This window comes from Hoplias malabaricus, chromosome 15 (assembly GCF_029633855.1).
Source record: "Hoplias malabaricus isolate fHopMal1 chromosome 15, fHopMal1.hap1, whole genome shotgun sequence".
Lineage (NCBI taxonomy): Eukaryota > Metazoa > Chordata > Actinopteri > Characiformes > Erythrinidae > Hoplias > Hoplias malabaricus.
The window spans coordinates 26,198,246-26,223,598 of record NC_089814.1 but is presented as its reverse complement, the minus strand read 5'-3'; the positions used below and the strand labels follow the sequence as shown (position 1 = coordinate 26,223,598).

At 39.0% G+C, this 25,353-nt stretch overlaps 1 protein-coding gene across 1 annotated transcript; it reads right to left on the bottom strand.

Moving 5' to 3' along the window:
* Positions 1 to 5,854: 5,854 nt before the first annotated feature.
* Positions 5,855 to 17,339, bottom strand: trarg1b (trafficking regulator of GLUT4 (SLC2A4) 1b). The gene is made up of 3 exons (XM_066646328.1): positions 16,968 to 17,339; positions 8,521 to 8,641; positions 5,855 to 7,272 (listed from the first exon to the last, which is right to left on the bottom strand). Exons 1-3 carry the CDS (start codon positions 17,337 to 17,339, stop codon positions 7,265 to 7,267), a joined length of 501 nt encoding a protein of 166 aa, XP_066502425.1. The 3' UTR covers positions 5,855 to 7,264.
* Between the last annotated feature and the right edge of the window lie 8,014 nt (positions 17,340 to 25,353).

The window sequence follows — 25,353 nt, the reverse complement described above, 5'->3', positions numbered from 1 at the left end:
TAGGATCAGATTTCTTGCAAGCTTTCAAGAGTGAGATGGAAGAACCACACTGAGCCAAGAACTGCACAGTCTACATAGTCTTTCTGCTATTATACTTTTTTTTTCAGTTTTTTTTTCTCCATGATGCTAATAAAACCTGCAAATTCTAACTTAATTACATAAAAAATGCATTGATTGATGCATTGGTATATCTTTATCTACATTATATAATGGCAATCATCTGAGCTTGCATGCAAGAGTTCTCCACATAATATATACACGGGACACACCTTGGAAGTGCGCTGAGTAAATGCTCAGCATATTATGCAATCATTTACGATAAAATTCCAAAATTCATGCATATCCCCCCTAAAGGAATGCACAGTAACCCAACAATGAGATTAAATAATATAAAATTAGCTTTATTCTGAAGATATCAAGTGAATTTATACAAGCAAAAATATAAAAAATATCACTATAAAAACCATATCTAAATTTTATAGAACAAATAAATGTCCATTTAGAAGAGATAATATTCACTTTTGTTCTTGTATGTTCCTGTATATGAAGGGAAGTGCAGGGTTGGGCTGGTGGGATAGCAGAGAGCCGTTCAGTAATGCAGGAAATCCCAGTAGTCCTTACTTCCAGTAAGTGTGAAGGATGAGGAAAGCTTGGGGAGGGGAGGGATGTGTTTGTGTGTGTGTGTGCGTGTGAGACAACTAGGGTCTAGTCATTTATCATTTATATATCAAAAGTCAAACTACCATTAATTTTACTGAAATTTTATCTATTTTTTATTGCCTCTGCAACTGATTTTCAGTATTTAGGTTTTTGCATGTGTTTAACAAAATTTTACAGAGATAGTTCATTTCACATCTCCAGTGTTCAGTCTTAGAAGTTTGTGATTTCTGCTGCTTACAAAGTAATATCAGGTCACTCCAGACAATCAGTGATGTTAAGGTCAGGGCTCTAGCAATGTCAGGCCATTTTTTGTCTTAAATGGAAATTAAACAAAACAAAATGGTGATCTCTGAACTTTGCCTAATACAGTATACACACTTTCCCTATAAGCATGTAAGGATCCAGACACATTTTCTAATTAGTGAAACCAGATACTTTAAGCAGCTTGTTGCACTGTAGCAGTGAAAGAAATTGCATTTTCTGGAATGATGGATCGCCTCTGGGGTGAATGATCCAAGCTATCCAATCTAAACATCCAATACCAGTACCTGAATCAATAATGCTCTTGTGACTGAATTCATTCTAAACCTCAAACAAACTTTTCACCATCCGATGAGAAGCCTACTTAGAAATAATTATTATTTTCATACACAGGATGAGATAAAATATCCTATGCCAATCCATTAGAGCTTCACATATGGCCCACTCCACTCTCTTCCTACCTGCAGCCACAAAATCCTTCACATACCCCTAAGGTTGCTGTGGCCGTTTATTATCTGATCAGCAACCAGTTACCCTTAACATCTAAAGTTACTCATGGAGCCCATCCCATGAGTACACAAACTACCCCTGCTTCACTAGCACTTCACAGGGGTAGTAATGTAGGCAATGTTTTGCCGTTCCACCACCCTAAGTTAACTTTACAGCCCTACCATCTTTTGACAATCGTAAATCCACACTGCCCAGCCTGAGGACTAAAGCTGTACCTAGCCCCACTGGCACCGTTAATGCATGCTCAGTGCCACCAGTTCCATGTGAACTTTACATGTTACTTCACCAGCAACCATAATAATACATCTACAGTGTATTTCTACAACTAGTCTGCTCTCCTTATCCACAACCATTGACTAGACCCTTCAGATGTTTCAGATAACCCCTTCACAGCTGCCCTTAGTTTCTGGCCCCTGATGCCCAACTGAAAAATTAAGGATGTAGCAGACTCCCCTAACACCTATCTATGCCTATTTACATCTAACACCACCTGTGTTCCCTGACCTCAGCCACCACGTCCGCGTACTTCAGCTTCTACAAGCACATGTCAATATATTAGCCTATAAGCATTTGCTGTCCAACAAACACACTAAGACCCTTAGCACCTGATTATGTCTCCATGTATACATTTTAAACTCCCAGATTTCTCGTTACAAAATGAACGCTTCACAAAAAGAAACGGTTCCTAAAGAACACTGCCCTATCACTGTCCTATTTTTATTTATTTTTTCCTTTTTTACTCTCCTCCACTGCTTTCTAAGAGCCCTTAACTCCTGAATTAGAACAAGCATAGAGAATATAGGCAAATAATGTTGATTTCAGAAGAAGTTTTGATTAACAGATGTTTATATTGCATCAGTGTACTGTATTAATACCCGATTCATGTATAGCCGCTATTGACATATTCAGTTCATGACAAGATTGTGTTAACCCAGGGGGAGGTTCATTAGAATTTTACAGGAATTTACTTGTGTTCAAACCCAATAACAATACTTATGAGATGTTTTGAGTTTTATGGATTTGTTTATACCAGTTTTGCATCAGCAGGGAACTTGTGGGTTGAAAAAGTGTATAAGTTCATACTTCTCTAAAGTCTCCTGAAAATCATTAGTATTGTCATAATTGCTTGAGCCAAAATCCTAAGCAGAATTCTGCTCATTCAGAATGTGTGTTGAACTGTATCGTCTCATAGACCAGCAAACGCTTTGGTCTAGGGAAGAGTCCGAATTAGTTGGAAGAGGAGAGTGAGTGCTATTGATTTCTAAACATCATTTGAGGAGAATCAACGTGACACATATTGCGTACACTGCTCAGTTTTTCCAAGCGGAAGCATGTAGCTCAGCTGCAGGGTGTTCAGTAACAATATACAGTGGCAAATGGCTGTTTAGACAGCATGATGGGTTTTTTTTTATTATTATTATTACTATTTTTGAATCTGATTTATTTCAGCAGAATTAAAAAGGTTGATGCAAATGTGACCATGATGTGACCATGTGCTGAAAATCTTCCCAGGACTATGTATTGCGGTTCATGACAGAGTTGATGATATATTAAATATATATATCACAGTTAAAGCAAAGCAGCAAATTAACAGCATATTTGACCTGTTCCTACTGTAAAGCCTTAAAGGGAAAATATGATCTTATGATTTTTAATACACACTGGGTGTCACCCTTTTAATTAGTATATGTGGCTACTTTCCATTGTTCCATTTCTGACTTTCAGCAGCACATTAGCCTTAGGACACTAGGCAAAATGCCAAGTGCAAAACCCACCAGCACAGGGCTGTGTAGAAATGGAAATGCTTCCTCTGGAGTGAAGGTGCACCATTCAGTACTTTGAGAATCAGCTGGCATAGATTTTGCTATCCAGAACTCAACACCCAACATCAGTACCTTCCCTTATATTCCTGTCATTGAATGTAATAATGTCCTCGCAGCAATGCACCATTTCACAGAAGAGTAGTGATTTTTAGTGCAGCAAAAGAGGATCAACTACCTGTTACTGACTAAATATTATTAGTAAATAATAATTCATTTTAGACCTTACAAAATCAGGCCTACACTCCTTATACACCCATGTATCATCCGTCTCTAGCACTCCATCAGCAAAAAAGCCATTTACACTAAAGCAGATGCTTTTACCATTATCCCCACATATTGACTGCCCACTGTTGCTAGAGACAAATCAAGATTCTTTATGGATATTAGTAGCTCAGCCGCTTTGTGGTTTTTGAACAACAAAGACTTCTCTGGGTTTTTGCTCTGTCATGAAGAATGTTTGATGGTATTGGAAAAGGATTTGGATAAAAGGAAAGTTTGGAGGTCTAATTTTTTGGTATGAATTTACAGATATGTTCTAAGATGCCTTCCACAGCTACTTGTCCTAGGCATTCACTTTTAATTTGATTTCTTGTGCACTTTTATCATAGTAAATCCTCATTACTGTAATGAGGTACAGGCATAAAAGGCACTTTTATCTTTTAATGTATCATATTAATCAAAACATACAAGTTCCCCTGAATCAGTGTGTACTTACTCGTCTGTTTTCTCTGATTATTTTGCAGGCCTGGCATGCAGCTGGAGGCCAGGACACATCTAATTTCCTGGGAGAGAGCTTAGTTTAGACGTGCCACCACACCTCACTTTGAAGCTGGTAATGACTAAATGCATAGACATATGAAAGGAGTGCACTTATGGAGACAGCGTATTGATTGCTAGACTTATGTCCATCTACTCTGATCACTGTTTTTCTCATAGCCTCTCTGTTGCTCCCCATTTTCCTCTGCTCTGGAAGGCTAATTGATACAAAAGGAGGAGGTAATTTAGTTCACAGTTTTGTAAACCATACTCACATTCAATCTATAGCATTCATAGTGTGTAGTAATAGCTCACAATAAGTGTAATTTAGGAACCTATCCAAAGAAATCTTTCATTTGTGTCGATAAGGGAAATCGCAGGTTCATTGCTGACCATAGCTTACCGCTACTACATTGGCATCACAGCTATACTGAACATGTAGTGGTTCAAAACAAAATCTGGTCAATGGTGAATCACTTTTCTTCCATTTTACCTGAAAAGTGCATTTATAGTAGTGCACTGAAGTTAAACACACCTCTTACTTTATTTGAATTTCCCATCGGAATAACTATTGGATAAAATTAGCACATTAAAGATGTATTTATGAGGTTACATAAGTGATATAATCCACTTGAACAGTGAAGACAAATGTCAAAATAAAATAAGTGAAACTCCCAAAACTGAGTCTACTAATAAGTGTACAAGACCAGGAAGACCACCAAAGATTCAATCACGTTGTGGGACACTAAAAATGTTTATATGTAAGAGGTATGGAAAAATATCCCTACAAATGTTTATATTATTTTTATAAAATATTTATAGATCCGGAACGATGATTTTTAAAACCCCCAGTCCATCGACCAAAAATATTCAGCCAACAGCGTCCTGTGTTCAGTCATGAAGGACTAGAAGACTACCAACACAAAATGAGCTACTGTCTCTGACTTTATACAAGGGCGACCAACAAGGCAGGTGTGTCTAATAATGGACAGTGAGTGGAGATAGTGTTTAAAAACTCCAGCAGGACTGCTGTGTCTGATACATACACTACATACAACATACACTAAAACACCTCCACCACCACGTAAGTGTCACTGCTGTGTTGAGAACGATCCACTGATCCCCTACACAAATCATTCCTGCTCTGTGTGTGTGTTGGGGTGGTGGCAGCAGGCTGAAAGTTTGCAGCACAAACGAGGGACAACACTTTGGAATTGTAGAACTACTAAGTCAAATCAAATTAAATCAAATCAAATGTATTTATATAGCGCCTTTCACAACTGACGTTGTCACAAAGCAGCTTCACAGTTTCATAACAGAACATTTAAATCAAAGCCCAATGCGAGCAAGCCGAAGGCGACAGTGGCAAGGAAAAACTCCCTCGAGGCTGAAGGAAGAAACCTTGGGAGGAACCAAGACTCATAAAGGGGACCCTTCCTCCTCTGATCAAACTATAGATTGAATTTTAAATTATCACCAATGAAGTGTCATTATGCTACATTATAATAATAATAATTATAATAGTGACATCAATCTTGGGGCATAATAATAGTGCATCGGATTGGAAGAATCAGTCAGTGTTGCTAATCTGAGTCCATTTCTACTAAGTACTTCTATGTGGTCACAGGAGCCTATAAAATGAACAATGTGTGTAGAAACCTGGAGGTCATTGTAATGTTTTGACTGATGGGAGTACGTAATTAAAATGGCTACTGAATAAAAGCAGTATTTTATATTTACTTACAAATGAGAAAAAAAAAATCACACTGACCAGTTAACCAGGCATGTTTACTTTAATAGAAGACATACAAGGAATGTGATATTATGGCACATCGTCAGCCCAGGACACATTTGCACAATGCATGAAAATCAAAACATACAATATCTTTCATGCATTTCAGACTATCTGGTACTGCATACAACATTAACATGGTATTTGCATATATTATGGTGACTCAGAATTTGAACAAAGGACTAATCTCTCAGTTTCATGCCTTAATGGCACAATCCTGTTGTCCCAAATGCAGCTTTCTCTTTATAAATATCAATTCTGCCTTCTCATAAAACCATAAAGCCAGGAAAGTACAAGTTAATACAAATCAAAATTTAACAACATGGTTCTCTGAGCTGAATAATAAGCTCTTAAATCCATTATAATAAAAAGATGAGATTGGTAAAAAATAAATAAACAGTTTTCAACATAAAAAATTATTTGAGCTTGTGATTACTATGAATGGTTGTAGATAAAAAGATGTAATCACACATACCCCTTATTTTTAACACAGCAGGTCAGTTTCAGATGAAAAAAGAAAGAATTTCACTAATGCTGCAATTCCCAATTGTTGCCCATGTGTATAAATAGTAATGATCATATAGGACATAGGTTTAGAATAGACAGTATAGAAAAGAACATCAAATCAGCATCTTTTTCTTTCCAAAAATGTACACATTTAAGAAAAATAGTCCATGGAATTGTTTCATTCTCTTTTCTTGTGCTATTGTTCTTTGTTTCTCAGTTTATTGCAACATGCAGAAAGAGATACAAAAGGGTAAAATTAAGTATAAAGAATAAAACTCCAAAAACTATAGTATCTTAGCTAATTATGAAGTCTTTTGGGAAACTTCAATTCAACATTTTTGGCCTTATTAATGTAGCATACTCAAGATCAGTGGAGGGGAAGTGGGGATAAAACAAATGGGAAAAAAATGTAATTAATTTGAGTTCATATAAAAAATGTCAGTGTCATTTGCTTCTTTTCAGTATTGTTTTCAGCATGCTACTCCACCCACTACCTTGGATGGGCTGCCTTACGAATAATCGAATCTTCTCATTCGATTGAGAAAACTTGTGTCAGGATCTTTAAGGGGTCCATAAGGCCTCAATGTGCCATGGGCTCAACTCTTCCCCACAGCAGTTAAATTGTATAACACTGACAGATGTCAATTTGTAAAGACATCCAGAGGAATGAGTGAAAATAAAACCCTCCAAACAAGAAATTCCTGAAGTAGACCTCCAATGCTACCTGAGAGAATATAAACAGAGCAGTCCATGCATGGGAAATTAATAATGAATGGTGTGCACTGTCCACAGTATGAGTTTAACGCATGACATTTTCTCTTTTTTTCTACTTGATTCCTTTCCTTTAAGCTCTTCCATTCGATTCCTGTCCTGTATGGACTCTGTATCTTCTCAGAAGACCATGCTATGTCCTTTAAATCCTCAATGATATAAACATGTTCTGTTTTACAGAGTATCAACTTTCTAGGGGACACAGAGAAAAGGAAAGATGTGATAGAGACACATGAGACATTAGTATATATGTGTGTGTGTGTGTGTGTGTGTGTGTTTCCTTTCCCTAAATTTCTCCCCATTTCAATTCCCATTCCACCCGCTATCTAATATTCCCCATAATTGCCCAATAATACCACACTAGCATAGCAAAGGATGTCTCATGCTTCCTCCAGAACATTCAAACTGCTGCTACCACAATGTTGTTTAACAGCTCAGTACATTAGAGGAGAACACTAACAGCACAGTTGTGTTACGTCAGCTAGATGACAGCCATGTTTGCTAGCATTAGGCTGAGTGATATGGGCAAAGGGAGGGCCATATCACCCACTCAGTGTGAGTAAGGCGAATTGTGCTGTCTTGAACTGCAAGCCTTAGGTCAGGGGTGCACAACTCCAGTCCTGGAGGGCTGGTATCCAGCAAATCTTGGTTATACCTCTGCTCACACATAACTGAGTCAACTCATCTGTTAATTGCCAGGTTTAAGGGGTGTGTTTTAGCAGAGCAATCACCAAACTTTGCTGGATACTGGCCCTCCAGGACTGGAGTTGTGCACCCCTGCCTTAGGTGAAAGACCAGGTTTAGGGTGAAATTCCATTTCACTCCTTGCCCCTACCACTTAACCCTACCCCTCCATTTAGCCTAGGGTTTGGGGTGTCTCAATTCTTGTTGGGAAGGAGGAGTAGGGTGACAGTTTGGGGTTATATAGCTCTTTAAAAAAGAGATTTTTCAGAGACTAACTTCAGTCTAAATGTTAGGGTTAGGGTTGTGAATCATCAGCAAGATGGCTGCTCAAAAATCAAATCTACATATGTATTTTCTCCGTTAAAACTATGATAAACATTGTATCATTTTATGTAGTTTTAATGCATTATGCATTATGACACTTTACTTCATAACAAGTATAAAATATTGCTAGTAATATACTGATGTCTCTGTAATTAGCTAGATAAGTTCCAGTTCCACCTAAAATGCTGAAGCCATTACATTCTGGGGCCTAATGCTACTGCAATATTTAAGATAGAGGGTAAGAACTAGATGTGCTGGGCCCATAGAATAATATATTAATAATAACGTAATTATAAAATGGAAATCACATGCCATTGGAACACATGCCATTAACTTTTAATGAACACATGCCGTTGTTCCTTAAAAGCTAATAATGTCATTGCTCCAAATATCCAAATACTGTACAAAATCAAGCTTTGTGTGTGTGTTTACCTGTGATGGCCAGATAAAGGATCAAAGCCACGCCCAGCATAATGGATATGACACTGAAGACCAGTGAGCGACGTCCCAGTCTTTTTGCTGCCTCATACTCTGCCTGGGGCATGGAGTGTGACTAATTATTAGACACACACACACACACACGCACACAGAGAAACAGACACAATGTCAGGGGCAGATTGAGAATTTACAAGCAGCAGTCAGAAATGACTCAAAGATTTTTTTTTTTTTTAAAAAGGAAAAAAGGGGTTTTGTATGTATCCTGTACAAACGAAAACTGTCACAGAAAACAATGACAACATTTTCAAAAATCTCCACCTTTGAGAACTTTTTCAAAAAACATTGTCCTTGTGTGGATGAGGAAAACAGTCTTTCTGAAACACAGACGTCACAAAGCATGCCTGTCTCTGGCAAAAAATAAATAATAATAGCCCTTCACTCCCTCAATTACATATACAATCAATTACATAAGTTCCATTACATTCAGATAGCACTAGATTTCACATTCCCACATATGAGTTAATATAAATTATGTTGTATTAGAAATATATAATAAACTATTAAAGGAGCAATCTGTAAGATATTTACTGTACTTAGTCATAAAATGTCCAGGGTGTGTGATCATAGATTAAGGAAACAGTCAGAGCTAAAACACTGCTGCCTCTCACAGAATTGCTGAAGCAGCATGTTCTCTTTCAGAAGTACCCAGTCCTGAGTGGAGCTCCTGTGATCCCGCCCTCTGAGGTTCTATCTGTGATCCAGCCATCTGTCCAATCATTTTACAGTTCACTGTGTGCCCAGATCTACAAACAGTGTCTCTCAGCTATGGAATTACTAAGTTAACAGAGTGTCATATTTTACCAGACCCAAAGAGCCCAATTGCCCTTCTAAAAATATCCATGACCAGAGACGTCCAAGACCAGAGTAAATTGTGTCTGAAAAGTGGAGGTAGTTCAGAAGCAGCAACACTACAGACGACAGCCAGAGTGGCCTTATTTTCTCCTGAACAGGTAAAAGCAAATAATTTAAGAAAAAATATAGATGTACAGATGCTTATGTATAGCTTAAAAGGAGTAAACACCATAGATTGAGTGTTTTTTATAAAGAAAGTGAGGCATAGCAACGTTTGAAAGGTGTTAGGACTGTGTTTTGTGTGTTTTATATGAAGAAGGTGAATAACAACATGATTGAAAAGTGTAAATACCATTGTTTGTTTGTTTTAAAGATTTTGATGCAAATACATTTGTATTTCTCTGGTGTGTGTGTGTTTTAAACAAATTAATGAGTAAGAATTGTGTTTGAAAAGCCTCACATATTCACCTTTATAAGGTGGAACGGAGAAATCAAACTTGGTAGTACACAGCAAATATACTAGTTTCATTAGTAGGTGTACTAGATGTTTTAGCAACATGATGTACACTTGGTTGTATGTTTTCAATGAATAAAATGGGAAATATAAAGTGTTTCAAAACATGTTTTGTTTATAAAACCTAGCTTTAGCTTCACATAGCTGTTTAAGGTGGAAATTAGTATTCAATAAGAAGCTGGAAAATAACACAAATAAGACTCTTACAATGACCCGTTTAAGGTGGAACTAAATGCTTAGATTTGAAAATTGTGAATAAGAAGCAAGGACCTGCCTCCTAATATGACATTTATGGTTAAAGGGGAAATAACACTAGCCTTGTCTAGTCTAAAATCTTAAGGTGGTACATTCTTGTAAATGCAGGGAAAATGGCAGCAGCTTTCCTTTTTTGCCTTTCACTTAAGTAGGTAAATGATTAGTGACATCACATACAATTGGTTTGTTTGTTTTAAACGGAAAAGGTGGAATAACAATTGCTTCAAAAAGTTTCAAAAGTTAGAGTGTTAGCTTCAGCTCTTAAGGTGGAACAGAGAATTCAAAAAGCTGGCAAATAATGCCAAATAAATTGACACATGTAGAATGGAACGAAGGTTTGACTACAAAAATTGTGAATAAGGAGCAAACTTCTGCCTCCTAGATGTCATTTATGGTGGAAGGGAAAATCGATATGTAACACCAGCCTTGTTTAATCGAAATATTTAATGTGCGTTTGGTGATGGAAGATGCTGGAATACATTGCAGTGTTGCATGCTGTACTGATGGTGGGCTTCACTGTGCAGTGAGAGGTGCTGTGTCATCAAAACATTTTAATTTCCATTGGAATTGCATTTCCAACACCTCAAAATTTAGTTTCATTGGGATTTGCCAACATTGGCTTGTATGTGTTAATTTTCTGTTCAAATCCTCTTATAGAAGTAAGGGGGCCTACCCACCCAGGGAGTGAGGCCAGTGTGTTCTGTTGGACTAGCCAACTAATGGTGCTTTTCTATTGCTTTGTACCTAAACTACTTGACTCTACTTGCTTTTTGGAACCTTGTACCTGGTAAGTTTTCCACTATCACAGTTCCACCAATATGTAGCAGGTGAATAAAAAAAACACTGTCATTAACAGGAAATGCAGGCTTTGGATTTCAAAACAGTGGTGGCAGTAACATTTAGCATTGTTTAATTATTGTGTAATCATTCCTTTTTTAGGACTCAACAAAGCTTAACCATGCAGGGGTTCAGACAGATCAACACAGTTCTGGACTCTGTCAGCCACTAATCTGGACTTTGTCATCCACTAATCCCAGGAGCATTTGAACATCTTCAAAAGACCACAGCATATTTTCTTACAAGCAGCTGTTTTGAGTCAGATAAAACCAAATGTAGCTGCTACTGTAGCTTGGACATTTTACAAATGACTAATTTGTGCTGGATGTCTGCATTTCGTGGTGTAGAGTGCAGTGGTGGACAGTAACAAATTAAATGTAATTCTTAACAGTACTTAAGTACTTTTTTCGTGTATCTGTAATGTACTTAAGTAATTCCATTTGGGCAACTTTTTACTTTAAATTCGCTACATTTCAAAGACAAATATCTTATTTTTCCCCCACTACATTCTGAAAATCTGCCATTCCTTTTGGTTTATATGTGAATGAAACCTTCAGAAACAAATCTCCCTGCTCCACAAAGCTCTCCACGCGACACACAGCGCCACAATTGCTAGGAGACAACGAACACAATCGCAGCGCTAAAACAAGTGAAAATGTTTCTCCGCCTAAAACCAGTAATACCAAAGGCAGAATTTTTTATTAACTGCTATGTGAATTTCAGACTGTAAGTAATTGATATCAGTTCTTAGAACCATTATGAATTAACAAAATTATTTGTACCGTTTTGTATTTTGCTGTGTTTGAGTCATCGGTAACTACTATTCATTCATATACAAGGCTTACCGATCTGTAGATGTCACAAATCACTCGCTGAGGGTGAGAGTCAGTTGGAGATTTATTAAACACTACGTAAAGTGAGGTCAAAACCAGAAGAAATATTCCAAAACCAAAAACTCAGTACAGAGAGATAAACAAGTCCAAAAGACATATACGAGTATCAAGCAAAAAGTCAGAAAAACAAAATCGTAGCCTATTAAAGAAACGGGTGCCTCAGAACTGCAGAAATAACTCAAACTATGCTCTGCAACTATGTAGACAAAACAGAGAGCTTAAAGGAACATTATGTAATAGTTTTACCTAAAGAAAAAATACAGCTTCAAACTCATTGTGATGGTTCATTGACCTGTAATAGGGAGAATAGAGACTCTGTCGTTGCTGCTCTTAGCTCACCACTAGAGAAACTGAACTATGCAAATTGTGTAGGAGGGTAGGAAACCATTCCTTCCTTCCCCCTCCCTACCAATTTCAGTACAGTGCTGTAAAAGTTAATTGCACTAAAGGCAGGAAAAAACCCAAATCTTACCAAGTGTTCCTAAATGAGTAAAAACTGGTGTTCTGGTGCACAGAAAACACTAAATGCCAATTTAAGATTTTGCATTGACTCAGAGCCTATGCCGTAGCCTGCACAAGGGCCATTGTGAAAGTTTATACTTGCGTGTTGGCATCTGCTTCGCTCTGCAGTTACACTGCCAGACCACTAGGGCTGAATTTCAAACATCTTCAACCTTATGTAGTACACAATGTAGTGGTATTAGTTTTACGAATCTTTAAAGTGCACTATTTAGGGAGTTAATATTCCCGGACCTCTTGCCTTGAGCAACTTGAACAATTTTCAAGACCAATCACAGTCATTGTGGTATGTGCAGATGTGACGAGTTACATTTCTGTAGAGGTACACATCAGTCAGTGCTGCCTACGGCATTGGATCAACACAGAAGCATAAATACTCTTAAATACTACTTAATACTCAGGAGAACCCGGCCTCTACTGGTTTGGAGGGGCAGCACCTTGGGTGTGTGTAATAGGTGATATAATATCATTCACTGTATTTAATCTTTAGCCATTCCTGCTGTGTTCGTCCATGTCAGACTAATTAATGACAATCTATTAAAAGACTGGGGAACCAAGAGTGACACTAGAGTCTTTTCACCTACAATGTGTTAAGCATGAGTCTTGTTACAAAAATTATAATAGGACATTCATTCATTCATTCATTATCTGTAACCGCTTATCCAGTTCAGGGTCACGGTGGGGCCAGAGCCTACCTGGAATCATTGGGCGCAAGGCAGGAATACACCCTGGAGGGGGCGCCAGTCCTTCACAGGGCAACACAGACACACACATTCACTCACACCTACGGACACTTTTGAGTCGCCAATCCACCTACCAACGTGTGTTTTTGGACTGTGGGAGGAAACCGGAGCACCCGGAGGAAACCCACGCGGACACAGGGAGAACACACCAACTCCTCACAGACTGTCAACCGCAGCAGGAATCGAACCCACAACCCCCAGGAGCTGTGTGACTGCGACACTACCTGCGGTACCACCGTGCCACCCTATAATAGGACATTAGAGCCATAATACGTCATGGTACTTTTAATTTCACTATTAAGTACACCTGAAGGTAAATACGTTTTGTACTTTTACTCAAGTGGAGGAGGACTTCTGCTTTTACTGGAGTAATATTTTACCTTCTGTATAAGTACATGGTTTGTGTACTTTGACCACCACTGGTAGAGTGACAATCCACTCTGGCCTGTCAGCGCTCTGCAAGGTTTACACAACATGGTTAAGTACCTACACACATTGCTTGGAATCACAAGTGGGCAGGTACTAAAACGTTACCTGTTTTCAGGTACAAAATTTGCCTAATGGAAATGCAAAAAGTCTGAGTGGAGTTGTGTAGATTAGCCAAGGTAACATGCAATGGAAATAATCCCAGTCACATATAGTGCCATATGCCCTACAGTCCTCTGATAAAGTCTACATTCTGGCAATGCCAAGAACATGTAGATATATAGGACAAAAGTCCTCAACGTGTGCTTGGTTTCAACTTGAGTATTTGCCGTACCATCAGGAGATCACAAGTGTAATATACAGTGAGACCTTTGCCATATGAAGCCAGGAGAATTAGAGAGCACAGTTGGCATTGCTCTCTCTGCTTACTCTGGTAGCTTGCCCAGGCATCTGTCAGTTGATGTAACAGATATGGAAATTTACATTCGCCTGACATTAAATTAGGGTGGGTTTTTGGGTCACAGAAATAAGTAATAATTAAATAACTGAATTTAAATAGGCATAAAAACTGAAATGTTTGTGTTCACGAGTCCCCCCTTGTGCAAGCTTTATTATATGCTGCAACCCAAACTGTGCAGCTCATCTGCTGCTGTTCTAACTTCATCCTTGGAATAGAGTTACCATGTAGTGGTTAAAATCTTCCCCTACGACACAGGACAATTCTGAGAGCCTGATTCTGCGTCAGAACACAAAAATGATAGGATTTCATTCCCAGGCACTCTTAAGTAGCTGTGCACTAGTCTGCAGCAATAGAGGAGCGTTTCTGGATTTTAGGTACATTTAAGGTGTCAAGTTTTGAAAAATCCTATATTATCACCCAGTCCTAACTTTTCTGTGATATGAAATAGATTTCAGCTTCTTATTCCACATCTATTTTTTTAACCTTCCAGTTCCACCTTAAACATGTGTTAGAATGTTATTGATTCACCATTTAAGCTGGAACTGGAAACTAAATAGCTACCTACTGAGACATTAGCATACTATTAAGCAATGTTTTATGTTTGTTATGAAAGGGCCATAATTCTACATTAAAACTACATTAAATTATGATAATACAATGGTTATAAAATTTTTTAAAAGAGATACTGGCATTTCTGGGATTATTTCCCAACAAATACTGAGACCCCTACCCCAGGCAAACTGGAGTAATTGGATTCACCCTAATTCTGATAGTGGTGTATAGAAACAAACAGGCCAACATCAGTTATAATAGTTAGTAGTAGTGTATTCAGAGTTTCTATGGGCCTGTGTCGTGATACAAATCAATGGACAAAATGCGGGTTGCTTGGGAAAAAAATCACTAATGTGAATTGAATTAGTGGCAGAAAAGGTGGTTTGGCCTCACAGTTCTCAGATGAAGCGTTACAGACTCCCTGAGGGTGACCAGCCACTGTGTGTGCTCAGTTCAGATTAGAAACACATCTCAGTGCATCTCAGTGACAAAATCAGCTAATGAACAAATGTGTTCATATTCCCATCTTAATCCACTCTTCACAAATTCGGTCAGAGAGCTGTGAACCGAATTGTCCACTGTAACTGGTTCATATCTGTATCTCAAAGAATTTGGAGTAATAGGCCTCTGTGGAAGCCACTTGCTCAATGAAGGCCACAGCTGGGACGCATAGAAGCTCATGAACACCCACCTTGTGGTGGTCTGCCAGATAGGGCACATTTTGGGACTGGGTTTAAGTAGCTATATTTTTAACTTGCACATAAGAATCCTGTTGTTGAATATCTTTACTTATGTAATATCAAAAAGAGGTGGGAATGATCCGTTTATTCGCTGTTTAATTGGGGACACTGAAAATCAGTTTTATAAAAAAATGTATTTGCATCAGAATGCGACATGTGCAAGACTTTTTAAATATAATGTAAAAAATACATCCAGTGAGGAGCTGTATTTTTTTTTTCAGGCCTTTTTTCATTCAGACATTTGTACATTTAATGGACCTGAGAGTAAATGAAATGTCTTAAAATGTGCATTACAGACATCAATTCTCAACATCAAGTCTAATGAAAACCTCTCAGTAAACCACTTACAAACACCTCTGAATAACCCTGAATGTTTACATCTGACAAATTAAGTAGAAATTTTCTATTTCAGGAGCATCTGAGCTAGTCTCGTTTAAAGTTTTGGTAAATAAGAGATCAGAACAGATTTCATTTCTTTAAGGCCATGTATTTCCAAGAGAAACCAACCATTTGCGTGGGAAGGGATTAGGCGGGACGTTTTTTTTTTCATCGCATTTTGACAGAATGCTGAAAAGCAGGAGTTTCAATACAGTGGTTTCAATAGTTTAGTAAGTTTTCCACACCCTCGGGCGCTCGCCTACATAATCACACGTCAGAAGATGTTTTACAGGAGGAAATGTACCTTTACAATTTAATTAGAAATGACAAAGAAACAATAAGCTTGTATTTTAAATATTATGTCATATATATATATATATATATATATATATATATATATATATATATATATATATATATATATATATATACTTATTATGAACTAGGGACTCAAATCAACAACATAAAAAGTTTAATTTACATTTCAGCATTACTATGAAATGAAAGGGTCTCAGATTGGTTAAAATAATTTTACAAAATACTAATGAGTAACTTTCATAAGAATAAAACAGATGTCATCCGCACAAAACTGTACATAAATGACCCGGAACACCTGTTTTCTTGAAAATAAATACACGTCTCTCCAGTGAACATCCATCCATTATCTGTAACCGCTTATCCAATTTAGGGTCGCGGGGGGTCCAGAGCCTACCTGGAATCATCGGGCGCAAGGCGGGAATACACCCTGGAGGGGACGCCAGTCCTTCACAGGGCAACACAGACACACACACATTCACTCACACACCTACGGACACTTTCAAGTCGCCAATCCACCTGCAACGTGTGTTTTTGGACTGTGGGAGGAAACCGGAGCACCCGGAGGAAACCCACGCGGACACGGGGAGAACACACCAACTCCTCCCAGTCACAACCTCCAGGCCCCTGGAGCTGTGTGACTGCGACACTACCTGCTGCGCCACCGTGCCGCCTCCAGTGAACATACATATATGATATTATACTACTGAGGCACTTATTTTTAAACACTTGTCATTTGATCGGGGTGTTTAAACATTTGCACGCCGACTGTACGCCGTGGACTCTCTCTGGAGTCCATAACTGAAGCTTAATAATGTTTTACAGAAGGCTCAGTGACCCGCTGTGTTTTAGTAGTATAGCAGGTGGGTGTAAACAGATGTGAACATCTAGACCATTCAGTGCATCACTTTCTCATTTAGCGCGCACGCGTATACTCGAACATTGCACCCGACTCACCGCGTACGCGAAGTAAAGCGCTAAGAGGTTGAAGGGAATGGCGGGGCAGAAGCACGAGACCACGGCCAGCCACATGAAGTTGGGGGCTTCGCGCGTATCCTCGGTGAAGCCCGGAGAGGACGCGCGGCTCGCGCTCAGAACGGACAGCTCTCGTGCCGTGATGTTCCCCGCGGAACCTGACTTAAACGAGGACCTCCGTCCATTCTGCTCGGCATTCAGAGACTGCACGCTACCCCTGCGCGCCTCGGAGATCCCCAGCCCCTCCGCCGAGACGCCAAGCAGTTTCTGAGTGTCTCCAAAGTCCCCCGCTTGCGGCACGGCGCTCTCGCGCAAAGCCACGGCATCCATCGCCGCGTCTGTGTTGACGGCCATTCTCCGTTTGAAGGTAGCGAGGAGATGGAAGGAACTGGCGACCCTTTTCAAACCTGAGCTCTTCCGCGTGAAACATAAGCTGGAGCGTGTTTAATTAATCCTGGTGTGAGCGTGCGACGCGGATGTCGGTCATCCAGCTGCTTCATAAATATTTCAGCATCGGACACAGCTGCTACTGGCCAGAGGCTTTAAGCTCAGTTTAAACCTGTGGTAAAGCCTTAATGCTATATTGCGGTCAGTCAGCGCGCGCTGCACTCGCGCCGAACCTCTCCAGCCTCTTATTGGTGGAGATAGATGAGACGTTATGAGCTGCAAGAAAAATAGGATCTGATAAAACGAGTGCACTTCACTCCAAGGGAAGATTCCCCTACCCCTTCTGAACTGTCTCCACCTCAGTTCTTGCATCATCTAAGAAATTTTCAGACAAGTAAAATAATCCTTTATTAAACCCATCATGTGAAAATGTTTAGAGTTCCTTCAGTAAAGAGGACAGTTACTGTAGTTTCAGATACATGAGGCCTATACCAAAGAAAAAAGAATGCTAATCGGAATACAAATTAAAATAAAAACAATAGAGAATAAATCTTCCAAATACAGGGGTTGGACAATGAAACTGAAACACCTGTCATTTTAGTGTGGGAGGTTTCATGGCTGAATTGGAGCAGCCTGGTGGCCAATCTTCATTAATTGCACATTGCACCAGTAAGACCATGTGCATCCAATGGTTCAAACATTGTATCCTGAAGGCGGTGCTGTGTATCAGGATGACAATGCACCAATACACACAGCCAGACTGGTGAAAGATTGGTTTGATGAACATGAAAGTGAAGTTGAGCATCTCCCATGGCCTGCACAGTCACCAGATCTAAATATTATTGAGCAACTTTGGGGTGTTTTGGAGGAGACGTTTTCCTCCACCAGCATCACGTAGTGACCTGGCCACTATCCTGCAAGAAGAATGGCTTAAAATGCCTCTGACCACTGTGCAGGACTTGTATATGTCATTCCCAAGATGAATTAACGCTGTATTGGCCGAAAAGGAGGTCCTACACCATACTAATAAATTATTCTGGTCTAAAACCAGGTGTTTCAGTTTCATTGTCCAACCACTGTATATACCCTAATGACTAAAAATGTACACATAAGTAGTGAGCAACTTGTGAGTGGAATGTCTGTGGCTGAGGCTACTAAAGGAGCTGCCCAGTGAGTTCAGAGTGTCCTCAGTGGTGTGAAACATCTTCTCAGTCATTAATGGTAACTTTTCATTCATTGATTCATTCATTGTCTGTAACCTCTTATCCAGTTCAGAGTTACGGTAGGTCCCGGACACACCCTGGACGGGACACCAGCCCATTGCATGGTGATACACGCTCACACATTGACTCACACGCTGACACTTTTGAGTTGCCAGACTACCTACCAACATGGACTGTGGTAGAAAACCAGAACACCTGGAGGAAACCGACATGGACACAGGGAGAACAAACCAAACTCATCACAGACATTTGCCTGGATTGTGGACCCTGAAGCTGTGCAACACGACCTTAGTCGTCATTGTCTTTTTTCCAATCACCTGCACTGGGTTGTGAGTATATACCAGGACAGAGCTGGCCTTCTTAACCAAATTGTTTAGTACTGTCAGTAGCTTCCAGGGCAGCAGCATACTGGCTACACCATAGAAATTGCTAAACAGAGTCATAAGAGGACCAGTTCAGAGACTGTGAACCCATTACTGGTTTTAACATTTTCAGCTTAGAGGGAAAAAGTATTTTTTCTTCTGAAAACCAAACTTGCTGTCAGTACACCATCCCCCACCACAAAAAAAACTTAAATAAATAAATAAATTTCAAATCCATGGCCATTAATATGGCCTCGACATTTGCATCACAAGATTTTACATTTATATTTACATATTTACATTTGGCAGACGCTTTTATCCAAAGCGACTTACAACAGAGGATCTAACATTCAAACTACAGTACAATTGATACAAATTACCTTACATTGAGTGCAATATGCCAGGAACTAATAAGTGCATTAAAGAAAGACTTTCAGTGCAAGAGATACTCTCGGAAGAGCTGGGTCTTCAAGGATTTCTTGAATGCGGAGAGGGTTTCTGTTGCTCTGATAGTGCTTGGAAGCTCGTTCCACCAGCATGGTACTAGAAATGAGAATAGCCTCGACTGATCTGTACGGGGGGTTGGCCGTGTTAGTTGGCGCTCCTTTGAGGAACGAAGAGGGCGGGCGCTAACATATGGTTTTAAGAGTCTACTGAGGTAGATGGGTGTAGAGCCAGTGAATACTCTGAAGGCCGTGTGAAGGCCATTTTGGAGGAAATCTGATGAAAAAGTGTGCCTATTCAATAAAAAGAGAGTTTGTCCACATCAGCTTCACTAAACCCCTTAGACCTTGCTTTGTGCACATGGGCACAGACATGCTGAAGCAGGCAAGGGCCTTTCATGTTGGGAGCATTCTCAAAATTGGAGATCACTTGAGGGAGTCAGCCCTGGGGCCAATGACGATTTATAGATTGCTCTCTGGAGCTATAATTTATGGCATATGGAGGTTGGCTAGGATCAGTGAGCAAGGCTTCATGCCTGCTATCCAGTAGTGGACAGTAACGAAGTAAATGTAATTTGTCACTGCACTTATGTACTTTTTTCTTGTATCTGTACTTTACTGAAGTATTTCCATTTGGGGCAACTTTTTACTTTAACTTCACTACATTTCAGTCAAATATCTTACTTTTTATTCTCCTACATTATGAAAATCTGCCGTTATTTTTGGTTTGTGTGTGAATAAAACCGTAACGTTTCTAAACAAATCTCCCTGCTCTGCACAGCTCTCCGCGTGACACACAGCAGCACCATTGACAAAAAAATGTGTACCATTTAGTATTAGGCTGTATTTGATTCATCAGTAACCATTCATATTCATGGTATACAGACCTGTAGATGTCACAAATCAAGTTTATACATGTGCATTGGTGTCTGCGTCGCTCTGCAATTATACCGCCAAACAACTAGGGCTGAATTTCAAGCATCTTCACCCTTATGTAGTACACAATGTAGTGTTATTAGTTTTACGAATCTTTAAAGTGCACTATTTAGGGAGTGTAGTTAATATTTCTGCATTTCTTGACTTGAGCAACTTAAACCATGTTCGTCTGATTGCAGACCAATCCCAGTTTTTGTAGTCTGCGTAGATGTGATGAGTTATATTTCTAGCTTTCCTACAGCATAGGTTCAACACAGAAGCATAGGAATCATGGCACTATTATCTTCAGTACTGAAGTACATCTGAAGGTAAATACTTTTGTACTTTTACAAGTGGAGCTCTACAATGAATACTTCTAATTTTACTGGAGTAATATTTTACCTTGAGTGTCTGTACTTAACTCAAGTACATGATTTGTATAATTTGACCACCACTGGTAAAGTGACAATCCTCTCTGGCCAGTCAGCGCTCTGCAAGGTTTAAACATCATGGTTAAGTACCTACACACATCGCTTGGAATCATGAGTGAGCAGGTACTAAAAAGTGTACTTTGTCCACCACTGCTGCTATCAAGCTAGAGAGCATGACAGTGATCGAAAAGAACCACCCTAGTGGCTAATTGACACCACCAATGATGGCCTAGCATCCACATTTTAATGACAACACCTCTTGTGAGCCCAATTTCCCCCAGCTCCAGGTCATGGCATGACTCCATGTCTTTGTCAAATCCAAGGCAGGACAGTGTGTTGGAAATTTTATCAATGTTTTTTGTTGTTTTCTTTTCCTCCAAGGAATGTACATTGTTACAGAGCCACGGCCTGGTGATGTATTTTAATCGGAAGCTCACCTCCCAGCTGGCCATTTTCACAGGTTGCAGTGAGACTGGCACCACCACCTCTCCTTTAGTGCTGTGGTTATGCCAACCAGCATTACAGGATAACACAACATTTATCCATCATTTCTTGTGCTGGGTTGGAAGCTGGAATAAAGGTGTAATGAAATAAGCAGTTAATGCCAGAGCAAAGACTTTCCACTTTGAAACGTAATTGTTCCGAAGACAGTCTCAAACAGGCAAATTCAGACAGCCAGGGTTTCTTCCTCATAAATCCACGGAACCAATCCTGTCAACTGGTGGAGTAGGAAATTTAAGCTGCGGGTGAGTAGTGGAGGGGTAGGTAGAGATTAACTGCAAATTCATAGATCTGTGCATACTAAATGAAGTTGAAGGCTAAAGATACATCTAAGCCTCTTTAATGACTGGAGGCGGAATTTAACATGTTTAATCAGGGATGCCAGGGTTCACCACAATGGATTTACAATGGGTTTTTACACAATGACTAGTGAACCAACAAATTTCTTATACAAATTTTTATATTTAAAGTGTATAATGTTAAAATAATAGTGAATTAAAAATGCTCTGCATCTACTGTTTATTCATGAATGAGTTTAAAAATAGATTTTAGGCCAAAATATTCTGTCAGTTTGTCCATTCAATTATTGACCAATTTTCCCTTGATACCAAGGTAATATTTGATAAAATTTGACTAAACTCGCATAATTTTAATGATGATGTGTATCACTTAGCAAATGGTGCCCCCTCCAGGACATTTAGGGTTGTGCAGATCATTGCAAAAATAAATAAATAAATAATAATTATATATATATATATATATATATATTCATTGCCCATTTGTCAGCTCCTCTTAATATATAGGTGCAATCTGTAGTTCGTCCTTTACTGCAGTGACCATATTTGAATTTTCAAAAAGAGGACACATGGGGCAGGTTGGCAGGACAATGCTTCCATACAATTCCATGCCACCATGGAACTATGCTGCTGAAATGTAATACATACACAGATACTCTTTAACAAAATAAATAGCAAATGCCTTTTGGACAGATTCCATTTAACATTAGTCCCTACGCAGAAATAATAAAATAATAGTTCTGTTATTTCTTGACAGTATTATCAATGAAACCTGTTATTTTCTGTTCATACCAAACAAAACTGAAACCTTGTATTAAACGCCCTGTTTTTTAAACGTTACTAAAAGCAAGCACCAAGTTTTATCAAACAGAAGTAATATAGACTTTGATAAATGATCAGAGCATCGCTGGGATCCAGACATTAGGAAAAAATACTTATATTTCATATTTTATAAGGTCTGGCTGACAAAACATGCTGTATATGAGAGCTGTAATTCAGTCTCTCCCCTGTTCCGGGTTCAATGATCCGGATAGTTGACCAGTTTTCTTCTTAAGTTAACGTTAAACAGAAAAACTGTGCAGGTGTAACTTGATTTACTCGTCACAAGGTCAGTAATGGTCAGGTGTATCCGTGTATTTGTGTCGTGATGGGGACAGAAGTGACGACTTTCAGTTGTGTAAAATACAGAGCAGAAAGTGAAAGGCTCATGTGACACTGAAACGCTTCCAAACAAGCAGATGATAAATTACCTTAACATCTTTCAACACATTTCTGTTCGAGGCTCCAGTAAAACGCTGTGATGTGGAGCGGAGCTCGGCTTAAAGTGATGTAAGCAGGCGCGCGCGGGAAAAGTGTGTATTTTCATTTCTGCCCTGAGAAGCAGACCCCTTGAACACTTGATCCCGGGGCGCCCCTTTTGCTCACCTACAACAACGTCATCATACGTTATAGAAGTGCACACTTCAAAAAAGGGATTAAGGCTTATTATAAGAATTGGGACAGGGGGAAGTCTGTGGACGGTAAAATCCCGGATAGTTTTGGAGATTTAGATCCCGGCCTGACGCATTTGGGAACGTCTGGTCTAACCTTTGCACACTGTAGTCCCTGTGATGCTCTGCATACTTTCTTAGCAGCAGGGTGTGTTCCTCCAGGCCCATTATGACCCTGATCACTATGAAGAGGTTATAAAAGATGAATTAAGGAAGGATAATAGGTGGTTTGTTTCGTTTTGTTGATGTAGCAACGGCAGCTCACAAGAACAATTAGTTCTGAATCATGATTCCAACTCATCCCAAAGGCATTTGATAAGAGTTCCATTGCTCCACTGCTTCATGCTCCTCGGGTTGACACTTGGCACTGGGCTTGGTGACCTTAAGTCTCTAGAGTCCTGTTTCATTTTATACATTTCTATGGTGATTACCCTGGCTGAATGCCAAAACAGTTATAAAAGTCTGTAGATATAGTGCATACAGATGATTTAGACAGAACATGCTTGAAATAATAAATATTTAAAATATTAAAGAATGCAGTACCAATTTACACATCTCATTGACATGAATTAGTGCAGGGTGCCATTTCAGTGCACTCAAAGCACAGTGTTTAATCAGATTGGACAGTACCTGTCTGAGCGCTTTATTTGGATTAACACAAATCTGGCATTCAGATTACCAAACCTCAGTTACCCAATCCCCACTCCAACATAATCCCAGCTATCTAGAAAGGATTTCACTACTCTCCTTGACTCTTCTGTTGGGACTGTGGTGGTTCTATGTTAAGGGAGATTATGATTTTTATTTATTTATTATTATTATTATTATTTTTTTTTTACACACACGTCAGCAGTTATCACATTCAGGTTTCACACCTGAATCAGAGGTAAACCAAAGTATGCATTTTCTTGTAAATACACAAAAAGTTCTTATTTCATTGTGTGTAAAGCCAGTTTATTTCCAGACATTTCTTTTAAAACCCCACATGTAACAAAAAAAAGTTATATTCACACTTATTCCTAAGACCTTTTAATACTATACTATGAAAAAAAAAATCTGATTAACCTATGAATGTTTCAGGACATAAGGATGTGAAAGTCATAAGGAAAAGAAGTGAAAACAAGTGTTTCCAAATCTGGAGTGTTTAAAAAAGTAAAACATTCACTATCACATTATTTAAAGGTTTTGTCTTCACCCATTCTTGCCTTAGATTTGAGTAAAACCCACATATACTTCCATCCATTCTTCCACTGAGAAAAGAAATCTCAGACAACCGAGTAGGACTGGAAGGATGTGTAACTGTCAAGAAGCTAGCACTGAGAAAAAGGGAAAGTAATTATAAAAAAAAAAAACCTACTGGTATAACTAGAACATTGTCTATCACCCCTGATTTAAAGAATGTATGTGTGTTTAATAAATAGGACTGAGACACAGGTAGGCAACCAGTTTCTGAGACAAGCCTACAATGGTAGTGCAAAGACCACCTACCATTTATTTAAACTTCAAGTTAGTTACAAGCTTTTCACATGCACAAGTTTATCACTTGTTAGCAATCAGGAATAGAAAGTAGGAAATATAAATTCAGGCAGCATACGCATTGTGGCTTAGAAAAAGTCTCCGGTTGTTCCCTTTCTAAAAGAGCAATGCAGGACAGAGCTGACCACAACAGTTCTTCAGCTGGCAGCTTTAGCATGTGGACAGGAACATAAAGTTTGCCAGAGAAGAACTGCTGTTGGTTAGCCAACATTTACAGGCTCATACACAAATTCCATCTCTGAGTTCTGTGTGCACCCCTGGAGGAGAGAAAAAGAATATTAAGTGTAGTGAAGAGGACAAAGGCATCAAAAAAAAAAAAAACCTGTTACTCAACTTGGTTTGAATTATTCTATCATCAGCAAAGTGCATTTGCATATTATAGCAGATATCTCTAGTCCGACATTAGCATGTACAAGAGGAATAACTGTAAAATGAGTCAGAGGAAGCACAACTATCTTGGGAATTCCCTGTTTGTTGGGAGCAGCCTTGTTGGCATGGGAGTGAGACTTTCCTCATTCAAAAGAGCAAAAAAGCTAGAATCGTTCATTACAATAACATTTCAAAAGGTTGGAGTTCAGTTCAAATATCGCTGACGGTAACTAAGATCTGGATTGTGGAGAAACTCTATCACTTAGATCAAACATCTAAACTGGCGAATCTTGTCATTTCAGACATGTAGCTAGAGTTGAAAATGACCACTATTGTATTGTAACATGCAGAATAGAGCATAGAAACATAATAGAATGATCTGGTTTAACATTTAAAATAAAAATGCATCCACAGA

What these genes read in the sequence shown, in the direction of transcription:
- trarg1b (XM_066646328.1), bottom strand. Translation starts at nt 17,339, where the DNA reads ATGGCCGTCAACACAGACGCGGCGATGGATGCCGTGGCTTTGCGCGAG. An exon ending in CGCTTTACTTCGCGTACGCG is followed by an intron (nt 8,642 to 16,967) that starts GTGAGTCGGGTG and finishes TCTAATAATTAG; the next exon opens with TCACACTCCATGCCCCAGGC.